We start from the raw sequence: 22,128 nt of genomic DNA on the forward strand, positions 1-22,128 counted from the left end.
CAAGTCCCCCCAGTTCAAAAGTCAGTTATTAGTACTGAGCATATATAATTTTTAGAAAATATTATAGGAGGGGCTTTAGTCCCCCCAAAATAATTTGTCTATTTGCGCCCATGGCTATTATCTATTTTATAAAATGTTTTAAGTAACTTATAAATTATATATTTTTGTATGTGCAGTTATTATACTAAGGAAATCTATTTTTATTATATTTATTTATATATTGTAATTATAATGAAAATATATTAATTATATAATGTAATGCTAACTACACATAACCTTAATATATTATACTTGGTGTTATTATTTGTATGATATTTTAATAAATGGTTTTATTAAATGAACAATTTTAATTTTAATCGTTTAAAAAATCAAAAAAAAATCAGGTTTTCAATCATAATATGACTAAATATTATTTAGTTATAAGTCTTGAAGTAATATTATAATAACTAGTTGATAAAACATGTTTCTACGAATAATATTTACTGATTTACTCTATGAAATAACTTTCCAGACTATATAATAGTTCATAGGTAGGTAATTAATTTGTAACAAAAAATTATAATTTTTTTTTTTGACACACAAGTTCGAACGTCTAGAAGTGACTAAATTATATTTGATACATTTTATAGTTAATAATAATAATAATTTATAAACAGACCGACTACAATGATTAAAATGAATGTATTATAATGTTTATGTTGATAACTAAATTCGTATATTATTAACTTAGTTCTGGATTCAAATACAGTAACCAGAGAAAGTTTTAATGCTTAGTTCATATTTTCCGGTGTATTTTAGCATACTTTTAAATTAAATGGTCCGTCACCGCACGGACATAATTTTATTATTCTAGTAACCTAAATAACGTTTTATAAATGTATATATCTAAAAAACAAAAATAAAAGATAGTACTTAACAATAACCAAAGATTAATAAACCTTAGTCAAGAGTTATAACATAAATATAATATACTATAATATGGTTACAACATATTGTATTATACACCACAACGTGATACATAAACATACATTATAATATATGATTCGATAAAGTACGCTCTCCAACCAAAATTAAAGAAATGTTTTTAAAGCTTAAAGAAAACGTAAAAAAACTAAAAAGAAATGAGCATTAAATAGTAATAAGGTTTCTAAAATGAAAATTTACTAGAACAATGATACCTATAATAATATAGAATATACATTATACATAAATGCATTATTATTGTAAGTACAAAATTGAATACAGAACACATAGATATATATATATTTTTAATTTGGAAATATGATAGTAGTCAGAAAGTAATTGGTGAGAATTTGTTTATTTAAATACTGATTGATTTACCATCAAACATTAACAATGAATTTAGTATCAAAATTATTAATTAATTAAATTAACGTTATTAAAAAAAAATTAATAGCATAGTACTTTTATAGTTTATAAATATTTATTAATGATTTATAATTGATAATTATTTATAAGATAGTATACAGCCCGGTATACAGTTTCATAAATAATTAGGTAGTGTTCTATGTTTAATTATTATGGAATAGTATTGTTTTTGTATTAACTTTCTTTAGTCCATTATTTGCATGAATTATAAGAAAGTCTAATTTTTGGGTTAAGCTGGTCAAATATATACAATTACGCAAAAATTATCAAACCATAAAGCATAAAAACTGTCCATATTATCCAAAAATTAATCTTATCTGATGAATTATTAAAATAATTGGTGGACCTTAACTTAATTATCTAGACTTAAGGCTAAAATAAGGCTACTGCAGTAGTATCTAGACCAGATATTTTAAAAACTATGTTCAAAACATTTAAAGAAAATAACGTCGAATCTTGAATATCAGTGTTCAACTATAATATATATGCAATATGCATATTTCTTGGTTAGGCTAAAATTCGAATGAATAATATATTATCCGTATGGATAATATTGTTGATACGACAACCATATCAAAATAATTCAAGTTTTTAAAAAAAATGTATGATAATTGTGATTGTAAATTTTCAATTTGAGTTTTGATTTTTTAACTATTAATGATTATTTATTTATACAAATATGGTAATTATAGGCATTAGTTGAGATAACGGAAAAGTACATACAAAATATATTAACACAGACATGAAGTCAATCGTCAAAACGCGTGTTATTGCATGTGGACATGTGGTACATAATTACAATTTATTTATTAGTGGCGTTGAGAAGGGATATTTGAGGGGTGGTCATCTCTGGTTTTAAGAAACAAGCGGGCGGATCTGAATCATTTATTCGAAGTTCTGAATGTATTCATTCGTCCATCGTTACAAATATTGTAATCGAATAAATATTTTAAGCTAACTTTAGGGTGTCCATTACAGTTGTTATTCCGGTTAATACTTAATACCGTAAATTCGGGTGTTTTGAAAACATAATTCTGGTTATATAGATTTCGGGTGCTGGAATTTTTAATGTATTTTAAGGGTGTTACAGGGTCAGATTAATTCAGTGAGGGGGGCGGTATCTGTTTCTACCAAAATAATTTCTATATTGTATAAAGACGTAATACAAAAAGTTTATTAAAAAAATTGATGTATTATAAATTGTAATAAAATAATTTTTATATAAATATAATTCGAGAATAATAATAATAACTAATAATAATAAATTCCGTACCGTTACCGATGTCGTGAGCTGTTTAGTATTAGTTTTTCACAAAAACATTAATAATTATGCTACGTCGATATACAGAATAAACCATAAAATATCATTGATGTGTAATAATTTATAATATGTATAATGTATATAATATATATAAAGTATATTGATGACTGATGAGTAAGTATCCCATAAATTCATGAGTTAGTGACCGAAACAGAGTTATATATTATTACTGCTATAAAAATGATTTTATTAAAATGTAACTGTTTTTAAATATCTTATAGCATATTAAAGATAAATACTACAACTATTTAGTAGTATAGAAATTGTTTTTGTGGAAACGGACATTAGTCGGAAAAAAGGGTACATGTACCTTACAAGTGCACTTTTAGAGGAAACGTGTCATGACTCTTAGATAAATAGAAATGGTATGGAAAGGTATTATATTGATATGAAATTGCGTTCAAGAGATACAATCGAGGGCTGATTATTTTTTAATGGATGGTATTGATTTGCGATACCTGATAAGGAGCTGAGTTAGGTATTGGATAAAAATTCTAATGGTTACCCTTCTGACCACTATTTACTCTTAAGTTTTAAAAGTAGTATTGTCTAAACGTTACTGTACACAACACAACACAAAACAAACACACAAACACATAAACTAATGTACCTATACGATGTAATATACACTATAATATAAATACTGTACAGTGTAGACGGCCACATGGTTAACCTTAACGGGTCAAATACCTAATTATCATTGGGGAAAACTATAGCTATCAGCTATGGGGGGGAGGGTGAACACTTCACAGATCGATGCTAGTTTAGGTAGGAAGTTTGTTAAAATCATATAGACTTAATGTTAAGTTATGAAAATAGTAAAAATCCTTTCAACGTAAATGTAACATAAATGGCGGTAATTTATCCTTAATATATCAATCATAAAATGAAATATTCAGTTTTCATAAAACTATTTTTAACTTTACTTTAAAATTAAATTGTTGATTAAAGTTTATTAACAATTCAGTCAAGTCCGCTTATTACGATGTCGTATACAATAATATTATATATAAATAAAAATATTTTTTTTTTAGGCACTTTTAAGCACAATATGGTAAAATTCTCAAACGTGCATATTTTGGTATGTATAATTACAATATATATTTATAGAACGTGGCTAATTAGCAATTCGTAATTATGTATATTATTAGAAATAATGTATAATAATGTTGTTTAAAATCATTATAGTATTTCTAACCTAGATAGTAATATATTATTTTAAAAATGGATATTTTTAAGTATTTGTAAAAAATAAATTTAATTATGAATTACGGACTACAGATGATAAAAACAAAAAGTCAATAATATATATTATTTTATCGTTAAAAGATGCTTTTTACCCCTTGGATTTTGGAACCTTGAAGATTTTTCGAAACAGGCGACGATGATATTGGTTATATAATCCACAGATACACAGCACGCGAAAAATCACATACACACAAACACAACCATGAGATTATAACACGGCGAATAAAATATTAAAAACAACAAAGATATTGTTTATTGAAACGTGCCGACAGACGAAGCGAAAGACTTCAGTCGCAAAACAACTGTACGCAGTGGATGACTGTGTGATAATAATAATATCATTGACTGCGGTCGGCATCGAAGAAAAAGAAACGCGTGGCGGTAGCGAAAACCAGTCGTCCGGAGGCGATGATGTTCTATACCGATTTCTCAGTAAAATGGAATAACATAAGCACGCGAATATTATTTTATTTCCTCTTATAATTTTCCGCCATCGAACAGACAGGAGGAGACTCGATGACCTGTTTCGATCACAGCCGCCACTCGCGCGGCATTTCCGTTCGCCACCACCACGCGAACTTTTCGTAATTGGTAACTGGTAGTTAGCGTTACCTACTGCTATACCCTACCTCTAATTTAACAGTCTTCCTATATATTAGCTATTTATTGTTATTGACTGCTGATATATATAGTATATACCTATACATATTACATATACATATAAATGTATGTTTGTTTGTCCTGTATAGACTCAAAGACTGCTAGACCATTTTCAATAAAAGTTATATCAATAGATTGGGGGATGTATTAGTGTTTATAGCTTCTTTTTTTCAATCCCTGCTATAGGGTGGCTCTCACAAGAATTAAGTTTTGGCTAACGAAATTCGAATATTTTTTTGTTTAATTAAATGGTTGCCATTGCCCACTGGTTACATATATTACTATAATAATAGTAAAAATATGGCATAAGTAAATTTTTTTTTTTAAATATTTATAAAAAAAAAACAAAAATTAAAAGCAAATTGGTACATATGAACACAATTACAATTGGCTTTCTTAATTCTGTACATATTTTTAACGATATTGGATTTAAGTCAGCTTTTAGGTAAGTATTTGTTGAATCTGACCCATTTTTCGTGTTTACATGAAACAATAATGTCCAGAATTAAGAAGTTATCACTGTAATTTAGTTTATATAATTATATATTCAACTAAATCAAAACGGAAAACGATAGATTAATTTTAACCTGAGCGAAGTCAGTTAATACAGCTAGTATTATATACATTAATACTATAGTATTTAGGTATAATCAATTATATTACTCATTATTATTATATACCTATAATATAATGCGTGCGTATTGTTAACAGAGCGAAAATTAGAACAACCGTAATTTACTGATACGGCCAAGTCTATCCGTGTGTGATTAGTGTTTTAAGCCATCTTCAGGTTTTATCGACTGGACGACGCGTATAATAAATATAATTAATAATAACTCGGTGCCATATGCACGAAGACTTTCTTGACAGAAGTCAATAACAATTATTTTTCTGTTCAATTTCACTCGTGTTATTCTATTATATGTACACAGTAATACTGAATCTTGACAATTCCGACAACAGAGTGAAATTTAACAGATATATATATATAGTGTAGGTATCGTAGATTATATATATTGGGGGGGGGGGGGGTGGGGGCTGTGGAAGATTATATTACTAAGCCTTCTTTAAAAACCTAGAATACCTCCTAGAGAAATTTAGTTTGTTGTAGAAATGTCCACCAAGCTACATAACTTGTACAGTACAGTCCTCATTATGTCTGATTAAAATTAAAATTAAGACAATTAGTACAACTTTTAAAAAGGTGGGCAAGTGGGTGTCGCTCTGTAGTACAGTACCTAGTTACAAGTGAGTCACTGTATAATGGATGGTATTAAATATGAATTCAATGGTATAATATTATTGTATAAGAAGAACGATTCAGAGCGGAGACGGTATGTCAGTCTAGGTATAAGACATATTTTATAATTATCTATGGTAATAAAAAAAAAATGACCTATAATAGGTACCTATAATAAATTCCAAATTTGAACTTAAAATGACTATAAAAATAAACTGTTATTATGTATTTTTTTAGATTTTTTGGTAACAGAATTAACTACTCACGTGGAATCTTGTTTTAAATTTTTGAACCTTAGATATAAAAGTTGAACATTTTATACATTTTAACTACAAAATAATTATTTAATTTTAAATTTGATAAATTTTGAACTTCAAATGCTTATAAAAAAAAATTGTGCCTATGTATTTTTAATATTTTTACTCAACTACTATTGTAACAATATATCAGGAGCCTTGTATTACATTTTTACACTTTTTAGTCCAACAGATAAAACTTTATTATCTGTTCATAGAAAAAAATAATAAAAAATTTTAATATGAAATTGTCCGTAAACATCTCAAAACAAATCAAAATATTTTGAAAATTTTATCAAGTATAAGAATTGATAAAATAAACATTCAGTGAAATTTTCATGTAGGTATCTACAGTTATTCGTCTTTGAATTACAACAAAATAAGAAAAGTGCTACATGAGAAATCGAGTGAATATTAAAATTTTTATGTTGTAAAAATTTGAATTTCAAACGCTCATAAAAATTTAATTTGACTTTCTTATGGACTTTTTTTTTTTGATTAAGGTAGATAATCTTATAAGGAATCTTGTACTACATTTTAAAATCTTAGATTTAAAAAGAAAATTTTTATGAATTCTTAACTCGAAATAATTTTTCATATTTTGTAAATTTTTAAACTTTAAATGCTTATAAAAAAAAAGTGTGACTAAGAATTTATAATATTTTTCAAATGTCATTTTAACTATATAGTAGAAGCCTTGTATTAAATTTTGAAGCTTTTTTACCTAACAAATATAGTTTTATTGACATTCATAGAAAAAAAGTCTAATAAAATTGGAAACAGAAAATGTTCCTAAACAGTTCAAAACAAATCAAAATATTTTGAAAATGTTATTGTGTATAGAAAATGCAAATATAAACAACCAGTGAAAATTACAGGTATATACGACATACGTACATTTGCTGTAGAGTTACACCAAAAACCAAAATCGATTATGTCGAAAACAGAATTTGCGTAAAAATTCCCGTTTTTCCTTAATTTTCATGTTGTTTTTCCCGGCGCTTTTGAAAACTATTGGGAATTTCAAATTTTGACCTCCCCAATGCACCAACAATATTCACTTTCCCATCGAACAAGATACTGAAGTTGAAAATCGAAGCATTATTTCGATTACTTATCGTGTACATAGACAAAAAAAAAAACACACACACATCGTTGTAAAATCAATACATTCATTGTTTCACTCAGAATCTAAAAACAGCTACATTTTCGAACATTATTTGATGAAATATGTACTGAAAAACAATTTTTTAGCTTCAGACCCTAATTTAACTTAACCCTTACTTTTGAATTAGCATCTTGACTTTGATTATAATACAGCATATCATGTAGTACATAGTCAATTATATTGTGTGCAATAACTGTTATAGGTAGGTACAACTGTCAACTGAAAAATACTTAACAATAACTCAGTGTCCAGTGACACCATAATATACAATCAAAGCACTGATTAATAAGAAGTATAAGAATAATTGACTTGGTGTTATGCAAAGTATATTATAATAATGTCTATTTTAATTAGGAAAAGTAAATAATGAATGGACATTTTTGATATGCTTTAAGTCGGTTCCGGTTTATAACAAAAACAAGTACTTCGTAAAATCCAAACGTAGGTCATTAATATTTGTCGTTTAAAGTTAACCAATATGAGAAATACGAAAATTGAGGTATTTTAAACATTGTATTTTTAACTGGCGGAATAAATAACATGATTTTTTTAGTGGAAAATTAATTAAGTTTTAACATGTTAATAAAATAGTGACCTATTAATTATATAAAAATAATATAACAACAATACGAATTTACAGTAATGTAGGTATGTAATTCATAAAGAGCAGAAGTGCAGAACACTTCCGTTTATAGTCATTTTACAATAACTTAGCGTATGCGTACCTACTAAAATATAAAATACAGGTCAGCTGCTAATTAATAAAAAAAGATATATATTTATTACCCATATAATCATTAATTGAAAATTTAGACACTATAAAATAAATATGTGTAAATTAAAAACCAAATAACTAATAAGTAATATATTATTAACACACTAATAATTATTATAACACTTTTTAATTCGTAACTTGATTAGATAGGTAAGTGTTATCAATATATTTTTGTACCATAAAAATTGCAAATTTGAAAGAAAATGTTAGATTCTAAAAGCGATTTGAAAGAGAAAAAAAAGATAATGAAATAGTTGTTTCAGTTTTTGATATTTTTTTTTTAAAGTTATGTTGCGAATTGTATCAGCGGTATACAAATTTCAATTTATGTTTTATATGTAACTTTTATAGAGTACTGTATACATAGGTATATTAATATCACTAATAATCGTTTTAGACGAAAACAAAAATTCAAATGTTATAGCTATCCTGTTTTTACATTGAATCTAAATTTTAGACTAAAGTATAGGGTAATCAGAATATTGTATACTGTTTGATTCCCAGAAGTATAATTGTTAAGACTATTTTAATATAGATTCTATTCTTAATTCTAGAATGTAACGTGTTATTTTTATAAGAGCTAAATTATTAATTTTATCAATTTTTTTAAATATTGATAATTTGAATGAATACCCCTTTGGGTATTTTGATAATAATTTAAAATGTTTTTACCATAGTCAAATACCAAGATGATAATATACCTTACATCATATCAATGCACCAACATTCAGCGGTTTTTACATAGCCAATTTGTAATAATATTATTGTACTAGGTTAGTTTAATACATTTAGATATTCCATGGTTATATAATATAATGTTACTATTTATCAATGCCTTTTATTTTTATAGCATGCAATATTACAAGACATAAAATTTTAAGTTATTTGTTTATAATATGCCTACTCAATATAATACGGCGATACTGTCTATCAGACCTTAGTGTATGCAAGTTTTATGTACTATTATATAAGCAGTATTTTTATACCTAACATTATTAATTACCTACTCAAAAGTTCATACATGTTAAATTATCTAATTAAACCTATTTTATTATTCTAACCTATATAAAACTTCTGACAGAACTAAAAAAATGTAAATGTGTGCTACTATAGAAATGTTATGTTAAATTAAATTATTTATCTGAGCAATCAGTAATCACAGAACTTTAAGGCTTTAAGAACTTTAACTTTAAAGTAACTTCTCCAATCGTCACCCCAGGAAAAAAAATCTAGTGCCATGCCTGCCTGGAATTAAAGCTGTCAAAAATTGTATATTTTATGTTGAATACAGTTTTATTTATGATCATTATAATCATCATACTGAAATCATGCCAACGTAATTTTCAGAAAACAAAATAGTAACGTTTCATTCAAAGTCAATTAGCTTATAACTGTATAAAAACAGCTTTAAAATATCAATTTTTTACTTATAACTTTTATTATTTAAACGGGTATTATATCCAATGTACAATTTATCACAAAATGCATACAATTTTACAGAACAGTTCAATTTAATATACTAGAGTTTAAAATTACACAAAAATTATATATCTACAATCAACGGTTAAATGCATGTTAAAGACAATTCTTAATAATTAGAAATTACAAACTGAATAATTTAGGGATCTCATTTTCCGAATACATCATAGGATCATTTGAATTATTCTTACCATAATAATTAGTATTATGAAAAGGAACGACAAAGAGAAATCATGATTAAGAGGAATGAGCGGAAACTTTAAAGTAAATTTGAGAAAGGAGAAAAGGAGCAATCATATGTCCATCTATAACCTATCGCAATAATACCAAGTTAGCGGCTGTTATTGACAATCTGCTAAGACCAAGCTGATTATATGGAGGATTTATGTTGAGAATATTTCATTTTTAAAATATCTATCAGCTGGAGATGATAAAAAAAACGTTTCTGAACCCACTTAGAGTCAGTTGCAGTAGAAAGATCACAATGAATTACCATGTATTCCAGTAAAATCCGAACCAGAAAAGCTTGAATATTTTTAAATTATAAGACTTAATATCAAACGCATACTACTTCTGAGATTGGAAGTTAAGATAGGGACAGAAATTAAAACCCAAGTTTTATTTAGTAGTGACCACATCAATACATCATTTAAAAATATGTATAATTAACAGTCTTGTAAAGTATTCGAATAAATGTATTCAAATAAAAGTATTTGAATACTTTTTTTGTATTCAAATGCTATTTTAAATACTTTTTTTAAGAAGTATTCGAATACGTATTCTGAATACTTTTATTTGTATTTTTTATTCATTAAAAAAATACTTTTTTCCGGTCCAGAAAAATAGTTTTAAATTTGTGACAAGACATATTATAAATCATGAACATTAATTTTATTCTTTAAACGAAATATAATATTGGCCCATGATATGATTATTTTTATAAACACCAATGTGTTGTCCATATGGCCCGTATGGCCCGTATCGGCCAAATCATATGTGGTCAAAATGTATGAGAACCTACTTATGATTACGTTTTATGTTTAATTATTAATTAATAATTGTTAAATACCAATCATTCAAAAACTGTCAAAAACTAGTTGTGAAAAAAAGTATTCGAATATGTATTCTGAATATATTTTTTAAGAACTATTCGAATACGTATTCTGAATACTTTAATTCTCATTTATTCGAATATGTATTCCAAATACAAAATAAAAGTATTCTTTACAAGACTGATAATTAATAAGAAAACAGCACCTATAGCAAAAGACATGGGCTTATATTTATCAATATTAAACTGTAAATCAAAGAATTAAACTTAAGATAAGAGTATCCATCTCCTCCTGGAGTCACAGACAGCAGCTATAGTATCAATTTTATGAAAAAGTTTTAAATCATCCGCAACATAAAGAATCTACTATCAAGGATAATAGACTTAAAACTATCAACAAACTATGTACTAAAGGTGATAAGTGCTTTCCTTGAAAAATACTTTTCTTAGTACAATCACAAAAGTATTTTTAAAAATTACTATCGTTGAGCCCTCATAAGATACATTTCAAGTCAATAAATTTCAAATAGACAACATATTTATGAAATAATGAGATGTTTTAAATTACTTATTTGATTTTCATAATTTTATAGCACGCTGAGAAAAAATGTATTTAATTTATGACACATAACTTTTGAACAATTTTTTGTAAAGAAGAAATGCAGGTAATTTGTTTAATATGTTTATAAATGTAATGTATACCGAATTGAAAATACTACGTTCATATAATCATGCCGGGAAAAATAAAATTGATATTTGTATTTGAAATACCAATTATAGGCTATAAATTATAATAAATTATACAATATACCAAGATAAATACAATACACTTCAGTCAACAATAACAACCAATAATGACAAAAACGCTTTCGGTATCACATTTAAAAATAACTCGAAAACCAAAAATCTTAAGCAGTAATTTACTCGTGTTATCGTAATTCGTTACTCGTTTGTGCGGTAATAAACCTAATTGTAGGTAGAACTGTAGAAGTATTTCTAAGCTAAAAATTATAAAAAATTATCCCTGCAATAGGATTAGCCAAGAAAAGCTTTCTGGGTTATCTATTATAACTATTGAAAAGCCAATATCGGATGCAATAAATTATGATAATATCGACTGTTTGCAGGCTAATTGACGTAAGCGTCAAAAACCAAATTGTTCAGGAGAGACTAAAAACCATTTAAGAGAGATTACGTTGTTCTACATTTATAAACTATCGTTTTTTGGTTGTAACTATACCAAATATTTGTTCTTGTATAATAATAATACTTAATTTTTTTTTTTTTTTAATTTAAATTTAAGTTTTGTCACTTACGACTTATTTTAAAAACAATAAAAAAAAAAAAGGCGCTTACGCCAGACTATTTATTTTTGATTTTTTTTTAATAATTCAAACTAGTTATAAAAATAGTAAAAAGAATAATTATAATTATTAAGAAATCAAAACTCCGTTTTAGACTTTTAGTCGTAATCACCAATAACGTTATCAGATAAATGCGCGGGAAAACATGTAAAACGTCGTAAGCAACAATAATGTCACATAAGCAATTTCACATTTTTTCGAATGTCGCTTACATCAATTTAGTGGTGCTTACGACCTAAATATTTATAACCGTTAAACATTTTTGTCGCTTACGAAAAACACTTAAACATCGATAAAATGAATTGTATTCAATGTATCGATACCAGAGTCAGCGCTATCTATGCGTCGTAATGTCGCTTATGCCAAAATGACAAAAAGTGAATTTAGAGAAATTGGTCGCTTACACCAAATAGCCTTCTCACCGTCGATATTATAAATGACTTTGCTGCAGCAAAATCTAGAAAAAATAATTTTAATTATCTTGCCAACATGTATGCGTTTTATATACCTAGTTAAATAATTATATTTTTTTTGTTTTGTAAGATTTCTTTCGCTATAAGCTTCATAACGTTTTAAAACCAATTATATTCGATACCTAGATATTTTTTAATATGCTTTATTGTGAATCTAATATATAATATTAAAAATACATTTTATATACTAATAAGTGATAGAATCAATAGAGTTATGATAAAAAAAATATATTCATTTTATTAAGTATCTTTTAATTTTAATAATATCTTACAGTGGCGGATTGTGCCACCGGGAGACCGGGAAATATATATTTTATTGCCAATACTAGAATTATTTTTACACATAAGATCAAATTAACTTCATATTATATGGACTATTGTAATAACAATCATCATGGGCCAAACGCTATCTTGATTTTTATATGTTACATAACCGTATTTTAGTAAATATTTTTGTGTGAAAAATATGGGAGTGTTATATTACTATAAAATATTTATGATTTTTATGCATTTTAATTAACAAAATAAAATGATAATAATTTTTACATATTTTTATTGATTTAAGTAATTTATCTAGTATAAAATATTCTGAATACCTATGCCTTTTCTTTTACTTAATTTTTTTTTATTTACCTTGTTCCTATTAATTTTTAATTCTAATTTATTGTAATAAAAATAAAATAATTCAACAGAAATTAATATTTAAATATAGGTACATGTTTTACTTTTTTTACTCTAATATTTTGAATAAAAAAAATAATAATGATAATAATAATATAACAATATTATATATTTATAAATTTAATAAGAAAAATTAACATTTAATATTTTTAAATGATTACATTTAAGAAAGTCATTGTTGGTATGTAAGATTTTGTTCAATTTTAAATTTAATAAAATATACAAAATAAAATAATTTTAACTAAAGAAATTAGGCTTAGATTATATTTTTTAGTAGAACTTATAATATAGTGCTGCAAAGTAGAACAAACATTTAGAAGTTTAAGATAAAATTGACAATTTTTATTTATATACTACTAACCTCTGGTGCCATCCAATAAGGTGTTCCTACTGATGTGTCACGTCGTCCCATTGTAGCTCCTAAATGTGAAGAAACTCCAAAGTCGACTAATTTCACTTGTCCATCTTCAGTCAAAAGAATATTATGTCCTTTTACATCACGATGCATACAGTGATTACGATGTAAGAATGCAAGAGCCTTATGAAACAATATAAATATAATCAATAATTATATTATAGATTATAAAAATTAGGTAATATTTAATAAGTGAATGAATTATAAAAATGATCTTGAATCAAACAAATTTACCTGTAAAGTTTCATGTAAAATATATGCAATTTGATCTTCGGTTAATTGTTTTCCTTGGGCTTTTAGCCCATGTACTAAATCGGTTACCGATCCTCCTTGACATAGCTAAAACCAAGTTTAAAATTAATAATAAAATTGTTTTTGAAAAATTAGTTAAATGTATTAAATTAAAGTACATCTACATTTTTGCATTAAAAAGTTGTAGTATAGTATTTCGATTATAACTTATATTATAAATTTACTTATTTTACCTTAGATTATATTTACCTACAGAAATATGTTGAAATAAATACATATAAATATCTAATGTTTTGTTTTTATCATAATAAATTAATGGTGATAAATCAATCAGGTACAACCTTTGGTTCATTACATTCAACATCATTATAATTAATTGTCAATTCACTTTTACCCACTAAACTAAAATAAGAGAATGATATTTCTAATGTAAAATCAAATTTATTTTATTAAATCAGTAGATTAGGTATAAAGTGATATAATACATATTTGAAATATCTAATTGTAAAACTAAATTAGGAACCTATCTTTAACAAAATAGATAATACTCCTGGAATATTCTTATATTTCAATTAGGTAGTTTTAAATTGTAATATCAACTAAAATATTCTAACACATTTAAATTTGCTATTGATTACTATTAAGTAAATATCATAATATAATATATTAATATTTATTAGTATATAATATATATCTGATTAGAGACTAAACAAATTATAATTTAGGTACCTAATTTAATTATGAATTCAATAAAACTTAGTAAAAGTAATAGTTTAATAATTTAATATGATATTGATATATATGTATATATGCATGCCAAAATATATGAGTATGTCACTATGTTAGCAAATTTGTGATACACATCTGGATGATGCACCACTCCATGCTCTATCATAGTTCTCTGCTTCCATATAACAATAATGACAATCAATGAAATGTGGAGAATTATGAGTACAGAGATGGTATCAAAAATAGTTAGATGTGCTAACAGGATAACAAATGGGATTTTGCTAACATAGCTATCATACATATATATTTTGTCACAGGCATATGGTAGAAGGTTATTTAATATTCCAAATTAAGCCTGTTATTATTACCTATTATTACCTATGAACAGATTGCTTTAGTTCTCAGTCAAACTGACAAAAGAAATATAATTGGTTTACTGAATAAAGATATAGATTTGTATTTTGGTTTCTAAAAACTATATTCGAGAGAGTAAGGTAATGTGTAAAAAAATAAAAATTTATACCTGATTTATACCCGTTTTTAACTAATAATGAAGTTGGTACCTTCCTAATTTTATTTACATACCTATTATTATGGCAAGTACCTATAGGCTATACTATACTCTATTCCCCATAAGTTTATCCACTTTTTTTTGTGCACGCAGGGTATGGTGAAAACGATGTGACAATACAGTTCACTATACTCTGTTCAAAATGAGACCAGACCTCGGCGGCCGAGTTGTGCGCATGGGTGTGACTTTGTTCCGTGGCAGCGCCCAACGCGTTGCCGTAGTGGGGACGGTGTCTGACCGCCACCCAACGAAAACTGGTCACCGCCAAGGTCCGGTCTCATTTTGAACAGAGTATATGTACACACCATGGTGTTTCGAGACGTGAAACTGTAGAACTACAGTGAACTGTAATGTCACAACATTTTTACCGTACTCTGTGTGCGCAAAAAAAAGTTGGTAAACTAAGTGTGTTGGTACTCAAAATAAGCCTTACCTCCATAACAAACCATAATTGATCATTGAGTTGTTTAGAACCTTTAACAAAATAGATTCCATGAAATGAAGGAATGTTTGGATGCAGACTGAGGTCTCTCAATGCCAAGTATTCATCTTCAATTTCTTCTTCATTGCCCGTGATATCTTCTAATATTTTAATGGCGACAAACTCTCCTATACAAAATAAATCAATTTAGTACATTAACGTTTCTAAATTGGATATTGTGTCTGTTTGAAAGTAAAGTCTACAGTAAGGTTAAATATTGTATACACCCTATGGTATGATATTGTGTAAATACTATTATACTGTGGTGTGCAGTGCATACAGGGCAGATGAGAATGATGTGTATGCTTTGATACCTTCAGAATTTTGTTACATTATTTTATCTATTGTTATGAATAAGATGAAATGTATTTCCAAAATAGATAGGCATGAGATAATAAAAAATGTAATAATACAATAATTGTTCTGTGTTACCTACCTATTATTGAATGTAAATATTATATAGGTATAATGTGACTTATGTACCTTTAGGTACCTACAGTATGTACTTTACATATATTATACTTGTAAAATCTATCATATATAAACAGGGAAATACCATAACCAGCATGACCCAACACTATTTGGAATCATTTAGGAGGTACCCTACCTATTTATTCTATTTACAAAACAATAACTTAAAATGTTGATTTAGATTTAGTAATTTAACTAATAGGTGTCTGCCATTATACATGTTTATGTTATATTATTATTATTATTAGGTACTTACAGGATCAGCCGTAAGGTGGAGCGAGGCCTCAAAATATAATTTTTTATAACGTGAAGCCCAAATTGTTATACAAATGCCCGAGGCCACGCTAGCCCCTACTTAAGGCCGGGTCAGATTAAGTATAGGTATATTAAAATAATACATTGTATAAATATAAATTTAACACCATAGGCATCACCTGAAATTCAGGTTGGCGCATTCCTGACTACCAACCTATATTCTATCATAATTTATTGATTTAGGTAAACAATTACCGGTGGTTGTGTCTTTGGCTCGGAACACTTCACCGTAGGTGCCTTCGCCGATGAGCTCATCAATAGTGAATCGGCCATCGGGACTGGGCACAGAGTTCAAGCCAAACCTCTGACACATTCTGTAATAGTCCATTACGGTATCTGCTGCAACGGACGACAATCATTTAGTACGACGGATCAGCGTATGCTACGAGGCCGGCGGAATACAATGACGACTACAAATGGCAATTTAAACGACGATGGCCATTGACAGTAACAACATTAACGATACATTTAAATATATAATATAAATATTTTAGTAAGCAGCTACAACTGGTCTATTGGTGATTTACAGCCGGAGGGCCGAAGAGTCGCAGCAGTTCACTTATCACGAGCGTCACTAAAAACTAAAACGCTTTCGGTATTACAATTTACAATAAGAATATAAATATATTAAATATACCATAATTTTTATCAGACGAACACGGATTAGTGATTACCATTTTTATTATTATTATTAATGTAACTGTTAGCGCGTATGTGTGCGTACGACGGTCCCGCGTGTTTAATATTATTGTATCAACAGGAGGTTTTGAGGGGATATTGTAAACAAAAATCACCTGGCCACCGCGGCTGGTCTGACTGGTGTGTGTGCGCGCCGTGTGCCCGTGTGCGTATGCCGTGTGTTTTAAGTGCGTACAACACTCGGTACGTCGGTACGAGTGTTTGTACGACCTCGCACAGACCCGCAGTCGCGCGCTCGCGATGCACATCACAGAAATCGTTGGCGCGGAACGCATTACAGTGATGCCATGCGCCGGAAGTGCATTGTACGCATTTTGGTTTTGTTTTGTTTTTTCACCGCAAATCACACATACCTACAATATTATAGCCATAGGTATATTATTGTTTATTACAATACCAGCAGGCTGTACATGCGTGATGCGTCTATTTTGTATACCGAATGTCATTTTTGTTTTTGTACAGGAATCGGGCAATATATCACACGATTGTTATCTCCGTAAACATGTTTGTAGTTTTTTTTTAATTTTTCGAACGTTTTTTAACTAGATATGCTCTAACATAATATTCTACATTTCTGATACTACATAATATTTCCTTAATAAAATAATATTATGCAGTGTCGACTTCCGATTTTCAGACAGCTTAATTTTAAGTTGATGATAATAACATATTAATAATATGAAAAATTTCGATTAGGTGTCCATATAGGAGAATCTATGGGTAATTCAACCACAGTCAAAGAATTACAATCCACATAAATATTTAAACAAGGAGCCAGTAGGATGTAGAGAAGAATATTCTAAGACCATGTACAATGTAGGTAGGTACTAAATTGTACCAGTGGCGTGCTGAACAGCTATTTTTTTACTTTTGAGGTAATTGCCTCAGGATAAATACGGGTGGGTGGGTGGGTTTGGGTTACTAGGTGTGCAACTAGGCACTATAGTTTGATCGTACATTTTAAATATATAAATCTATACAATATGTCAATATGTTAAAGTATCAATTGAGTACGAAAAACCTGATGGTGGTTGGGTGGGTGGTCAAATTGTATAGGTAGTTTGTCTCAGGTCTGAAAAATGTTCTGCACGCCACTGAACTGTACTACCTAGTATCTACTCTCTACTTAATTACTTCATCAGTTTCAAACCTTAACATTTAAAATGCTGTCAATAAATATTATTGTCCTAATGTCCTACAATATAATCCAGTACCTACTCGGTAGATATAGTCATATGGATGATTAATTACTTACGTCAGTTTACCTACTTTGTGTGTTGAAATTATCAGAAAAATGCACTATTTCTGGAATTTAAAAGTTAAAACTAAAACCGCCTAGTTATTTATGTATATACATTTCTGACGCATATTAAAATTGAAAGTTGTTATACTGTTTAAATCAAAATATAAAGGAATCTGGAAGTGGGAAAATAATATTCTTGAATAAAATATTATAAGTTAATATAGGTACTAACCTATACTCAATAGAATATATTTTTATAAGTGTTTTAAAGTTATCAAAAAAAATTAAAAAATGTCTAGTTCCAGGGATATTATTCCGCTCGAAATTCAAATTAGCTATATAATACTCATAACAATATTAAATTATATTAGTAGATAATATACCTAAGTCACTATCACCATTCATCTTACGACACCAGTGCAGCATTGTTTTACCTACGCAAACTACCAAAATTCTCACGGCATGGTTTCGTTTTTACGAACCTTTGTCCTTAATGACTCGACGTTGATTTTTTTTTGTTCTAAATTTAAATTAAGAACAAACCGCTTTTTCTGAAATTATATACCATATACGTTAAATGCATAAATAATTTATTAGATTATGTTGCCAAACGAGAATACCTAATAATTAATATGCCTAGTGGTGGCGTACACATATATTTTAAATGGTTATTGCCGTTATTGGTGTGGGGTGTTCACTAAACATTATATATGTATAATGAAAATAAATATTTATAAACAACATATCTTGATATTTCTAATGTAGGTATATAATATATTTATTTATATGTATAATCAGCCATCTGGTGTACAATGCAATTATTGAGCAAAACATATATCACTGACAAACCACTTGAAAAAGTTGAAAAGTTATAAAGAAAAGTTGAATAAATACTAAACATTATTCCTACTTTTAACTTCTAACTCGAAAGGGTACAATTCCATACTTACTATAATAGAGGTAATTTAAATTTTAAATGTTTAAAATTGGAATGGTTTAAAAGGTCCAAACATAATGAACAAAAATAACAAAACGTAACTCATAAGGCACCTGTTCACACATACCTACCTCATAATATTATATAATTACCTAAATATCTTAACCAATATAATTTGCACATAGGTAGTATAAAATATAATTGTTTCAATGATATATTTTTATAAATTATATTTAAAAACTCACGATTGATTGTGAAATGTTTAATGTGTCTAAACTCAAAATTAAATATCTGAATTATACATTTGACTACATCATAATAATTGTGTAAAAATAAAATGTTACCGAATTTGTTGGAATATAAGTTTTTACAGCCTTTCACTAATATTTAGTAAATAAAAATTATAGATGGATTTATAAAAACTTACGCCTATACTAACTTTTTACTTGATTATTGTATTAAATTTGTTTTAAGTTATAAAAATAGGATTTTATAGTCTGTTATATCGGACATCGGTATATAAAATATACTCGTAGACGTATAGTATTAAGAGCAATGTATCTACCAATATTCAATAAGTTTATTTGTAATAACTTATAAGTACCTATCACTTAACGTTTTTATATGTCATATATTCAATTATAATCAATAATTGTATTTTTAAATAATAATTCAAAATATTAAAATATTAAGTATTAAAACATTTTCAAAAATGAAATCACGTAATCCATAATTGAAATAGAATACCTAATTATTTATTCTAAAGATTTTATAATTTTATTAATACCGTAGGTATAGCAAAAATAAATAGAATATATATATTTTTAATGTGCACAATTAATGAATTAAATGCGTTGATCAATTTTTAAAATACTTAATACTCACGACTTTGAAGCACATCGACGTATGCCATGACACTGGATATTCATTGATTTTGCAGAAGTATATGATAATCTTAGTTCATCAGAATATTATCATTATTTGTTTATAATTAGGTACCTATAGAAAGTTAAATAACACTCGTATAAATGTATAATATAGAAGTTCGAGTGAATTATTAAAATGAAACGCGTACAAAAAGAATGCATTTTATATGTAAAATAAAAATAAAATTTCAAATATAACTATATTATGTTGATATTTTAAAAGCTGTCGATAAAATTATAAACAACAAATAGGATACTGACAATAAAAATTAAAATGACACAATAACTGTTGTTTTTGAAATTCGTCATTATAATATTATTTGATACCTACATTACCGACGTCCTCTGTTGCTTTACCCATGAACCATATATATACTATAGATTCAATGATATTAATATAAAATATTCTAAACAAAATATAAAACAGTAATGATTACTTAATTTCAATGTAAAATTTCACTATAAAAGGTTAACTTTGCAAAGTACATACTGAAAAAGTTTTGTTTGGAAAAAACATTCAGACTGTTGTAAACCGTAGCCTGTTTATTAAATTATCGTCAGTTACAAGGCTGCACTCCATAAGAGGCTTATTGTACCTAAATACTAACACGCCATGTCAATCATGATAGTCTGTTCTTTTTAAAATAATTCCAGAAAAATGAAATTTATAGGTATTTGTATAAATAAAAAGCTTAGAAACCTAATGGGTTGAAACTTGAATAGTTATAGGTACCTACACTTATAATAATTATTATAGAGTTACATTCCTACATAATAATGCGCAACCTAGAAGGTAATTAAAACTGGTCTTGTGAAATGTTTTTCTTACCATCGCCTTTTATCGTTAATAATTACACTCCACGGGCCCAACACAAATATATTATATCATATATATATATTCACATAATCCGATTTTGTTCACACGGCCAACCCACATGACCGCATTCGCTATGAATAACTATTGTGTCCATAGGACTCAAAAATTTGATTTGGCGCCATTGGTGTACGGAACATAACTCGGTAGCATGTTATTAATAAAAATTTAAATATTTCTTTTAAAATATATATAATATATATACGAGAATCCGATTGTGATTTTAAGGTATAAAATGTTTCAAAAAGATAAAAAAGCAGCCTATTTCCAAATTAATTCTTGGATCAAAAACATAATATACCTATACAGCTATTACACGGATAGGTACCTAATATTATTATATAGGAAAAGCCGTAAAGGTATGGTCATTGGCCCGTCATTATATAATATACGTACGTATTTATAGACTGCAGTGGTGCAAAACCTATAATATATCTGATATAACACAGATGTCATACCTCATAATAATTGAGGTGGATAGATTAGTAGGTATGTTATTGTGAATAAATAAATTGGTTTGTTTTTAGATTGAATAGTATTGTTATACATAGGTACTATATATTCATCATAAAACCAATTCACGTTGTCGGTTCAGTTAGTTGTATATTTTTAAAATTAATTGATTTACAAGCATCACACTGAAAACAAATATTACATTACTTTTTCATTGCAATAAAACGTAATTTAAATAACGTTGGAATTAGTGATAAATACTGAAGAGTATATCAAAGCGGTGTAAAATGCGGACATTTAAAAAAATTTTAAACGTAACAACTGAAGGGACTTTTTAATAAATAATTTAAATTTAATTATGCATTTTATAAAGTTAACCGATGCGGCCATGTGACTATATTTATTTATACATTTGCTAGAAAAATGTATATATCCTTATTTGTACCTATAGGTACGTTTATTAACTCCAATTCAGTCATTTTTTTTATTGATGATAGGTGAATACTAAATGTCTATTTTACATAACTTTATTTTGTAGTGAGAAAAAAGTTTGGGTTCTTTTAAAAATAAATTTTAATTTTTGAAATATATTTAATAAAATCATAAATGTTAAAATC

At 27.2% G+C, this 22,128-nt stretch overlaps 1 protein-coding gene and 1 long non-coding RNA gene across 4 annotated transcripts in view; both read right to left on the reverse strand.

Annotated features, from left to right (window-relative positions):
- Nucleotides 1–17,271, reverse strand: part of LOC100159531 (myosin 3) — a 35,816-nt gene extending 18,545 nt beyond the window's left edge. The window contains exons 1-4 of one of the 3 annotated variants that reach the window (XM_001944164.5): nucleotides 16,575–17,271; nucleotides 15,546–15,721; nucleotides 13,795–13,899; nucleotides 13,507–13,683 (exon numbers count right to left, since the gene is read on the reverse strand). In XM_001944164.5, the coding sequence (XP_001944199.2) occupies nucleotides 13,507–13,683; nucleotides 13,795–13,899; nucleotides 15,546–15,721; nucleotides 16,575–16,707 (591 nt within the window). In that variant the 5' untranslated portion in view covers nucleotides 16,708–17,271. Of the gene's footprint in view, nucleotides 1–4,050; nucleotides 4,900–13,506; nucleotides 13,684–13,794; nucleotides 13,900–15,545; nucleotides 15,722–16,574 lie in introns of those variants that run through there. The other 2 variants (XM_003245896.4, XM_008186878.3) reach the window with 2 other exon arrangements.
- Nucleotides 17,272–20,144: 2,873 nt separating this feature from the next.
- LOC115033658 lies at nucleotides 20,145–21,011 on the reverse strand. The gene is made up of 2 exons (XR_003838944.1): nucleotides 20,516–21,011; nucleotides 20,145–20,257 (listed from the first exon to the last, which is right to left on the reverse strand). It is a non-coding gene; the product is annotated as an uncharacterized LOC115033658 (long non-coding RNA).
- Nucleotides 21,012–22,128: the final 1,117 nt, after the last annotated feature.

This window comes from Acyrthosiphon pisum, chromosome A1 (assembly GCF_005508785.2).
Source record: "Acyrthosiphon pisum isolate AL4f chromosome A1, pea_aphid_22Mar2018_4r6ur, whole genome shotgun sequence".
NCBI classification, from domain to species: domain Eukaryota; kingdom Metazoa; phylum Arthropoda; class Insecta; order Hemiptera; family Aphididae; genus Acyrthosiphon; species Acyrthosiphon pisum.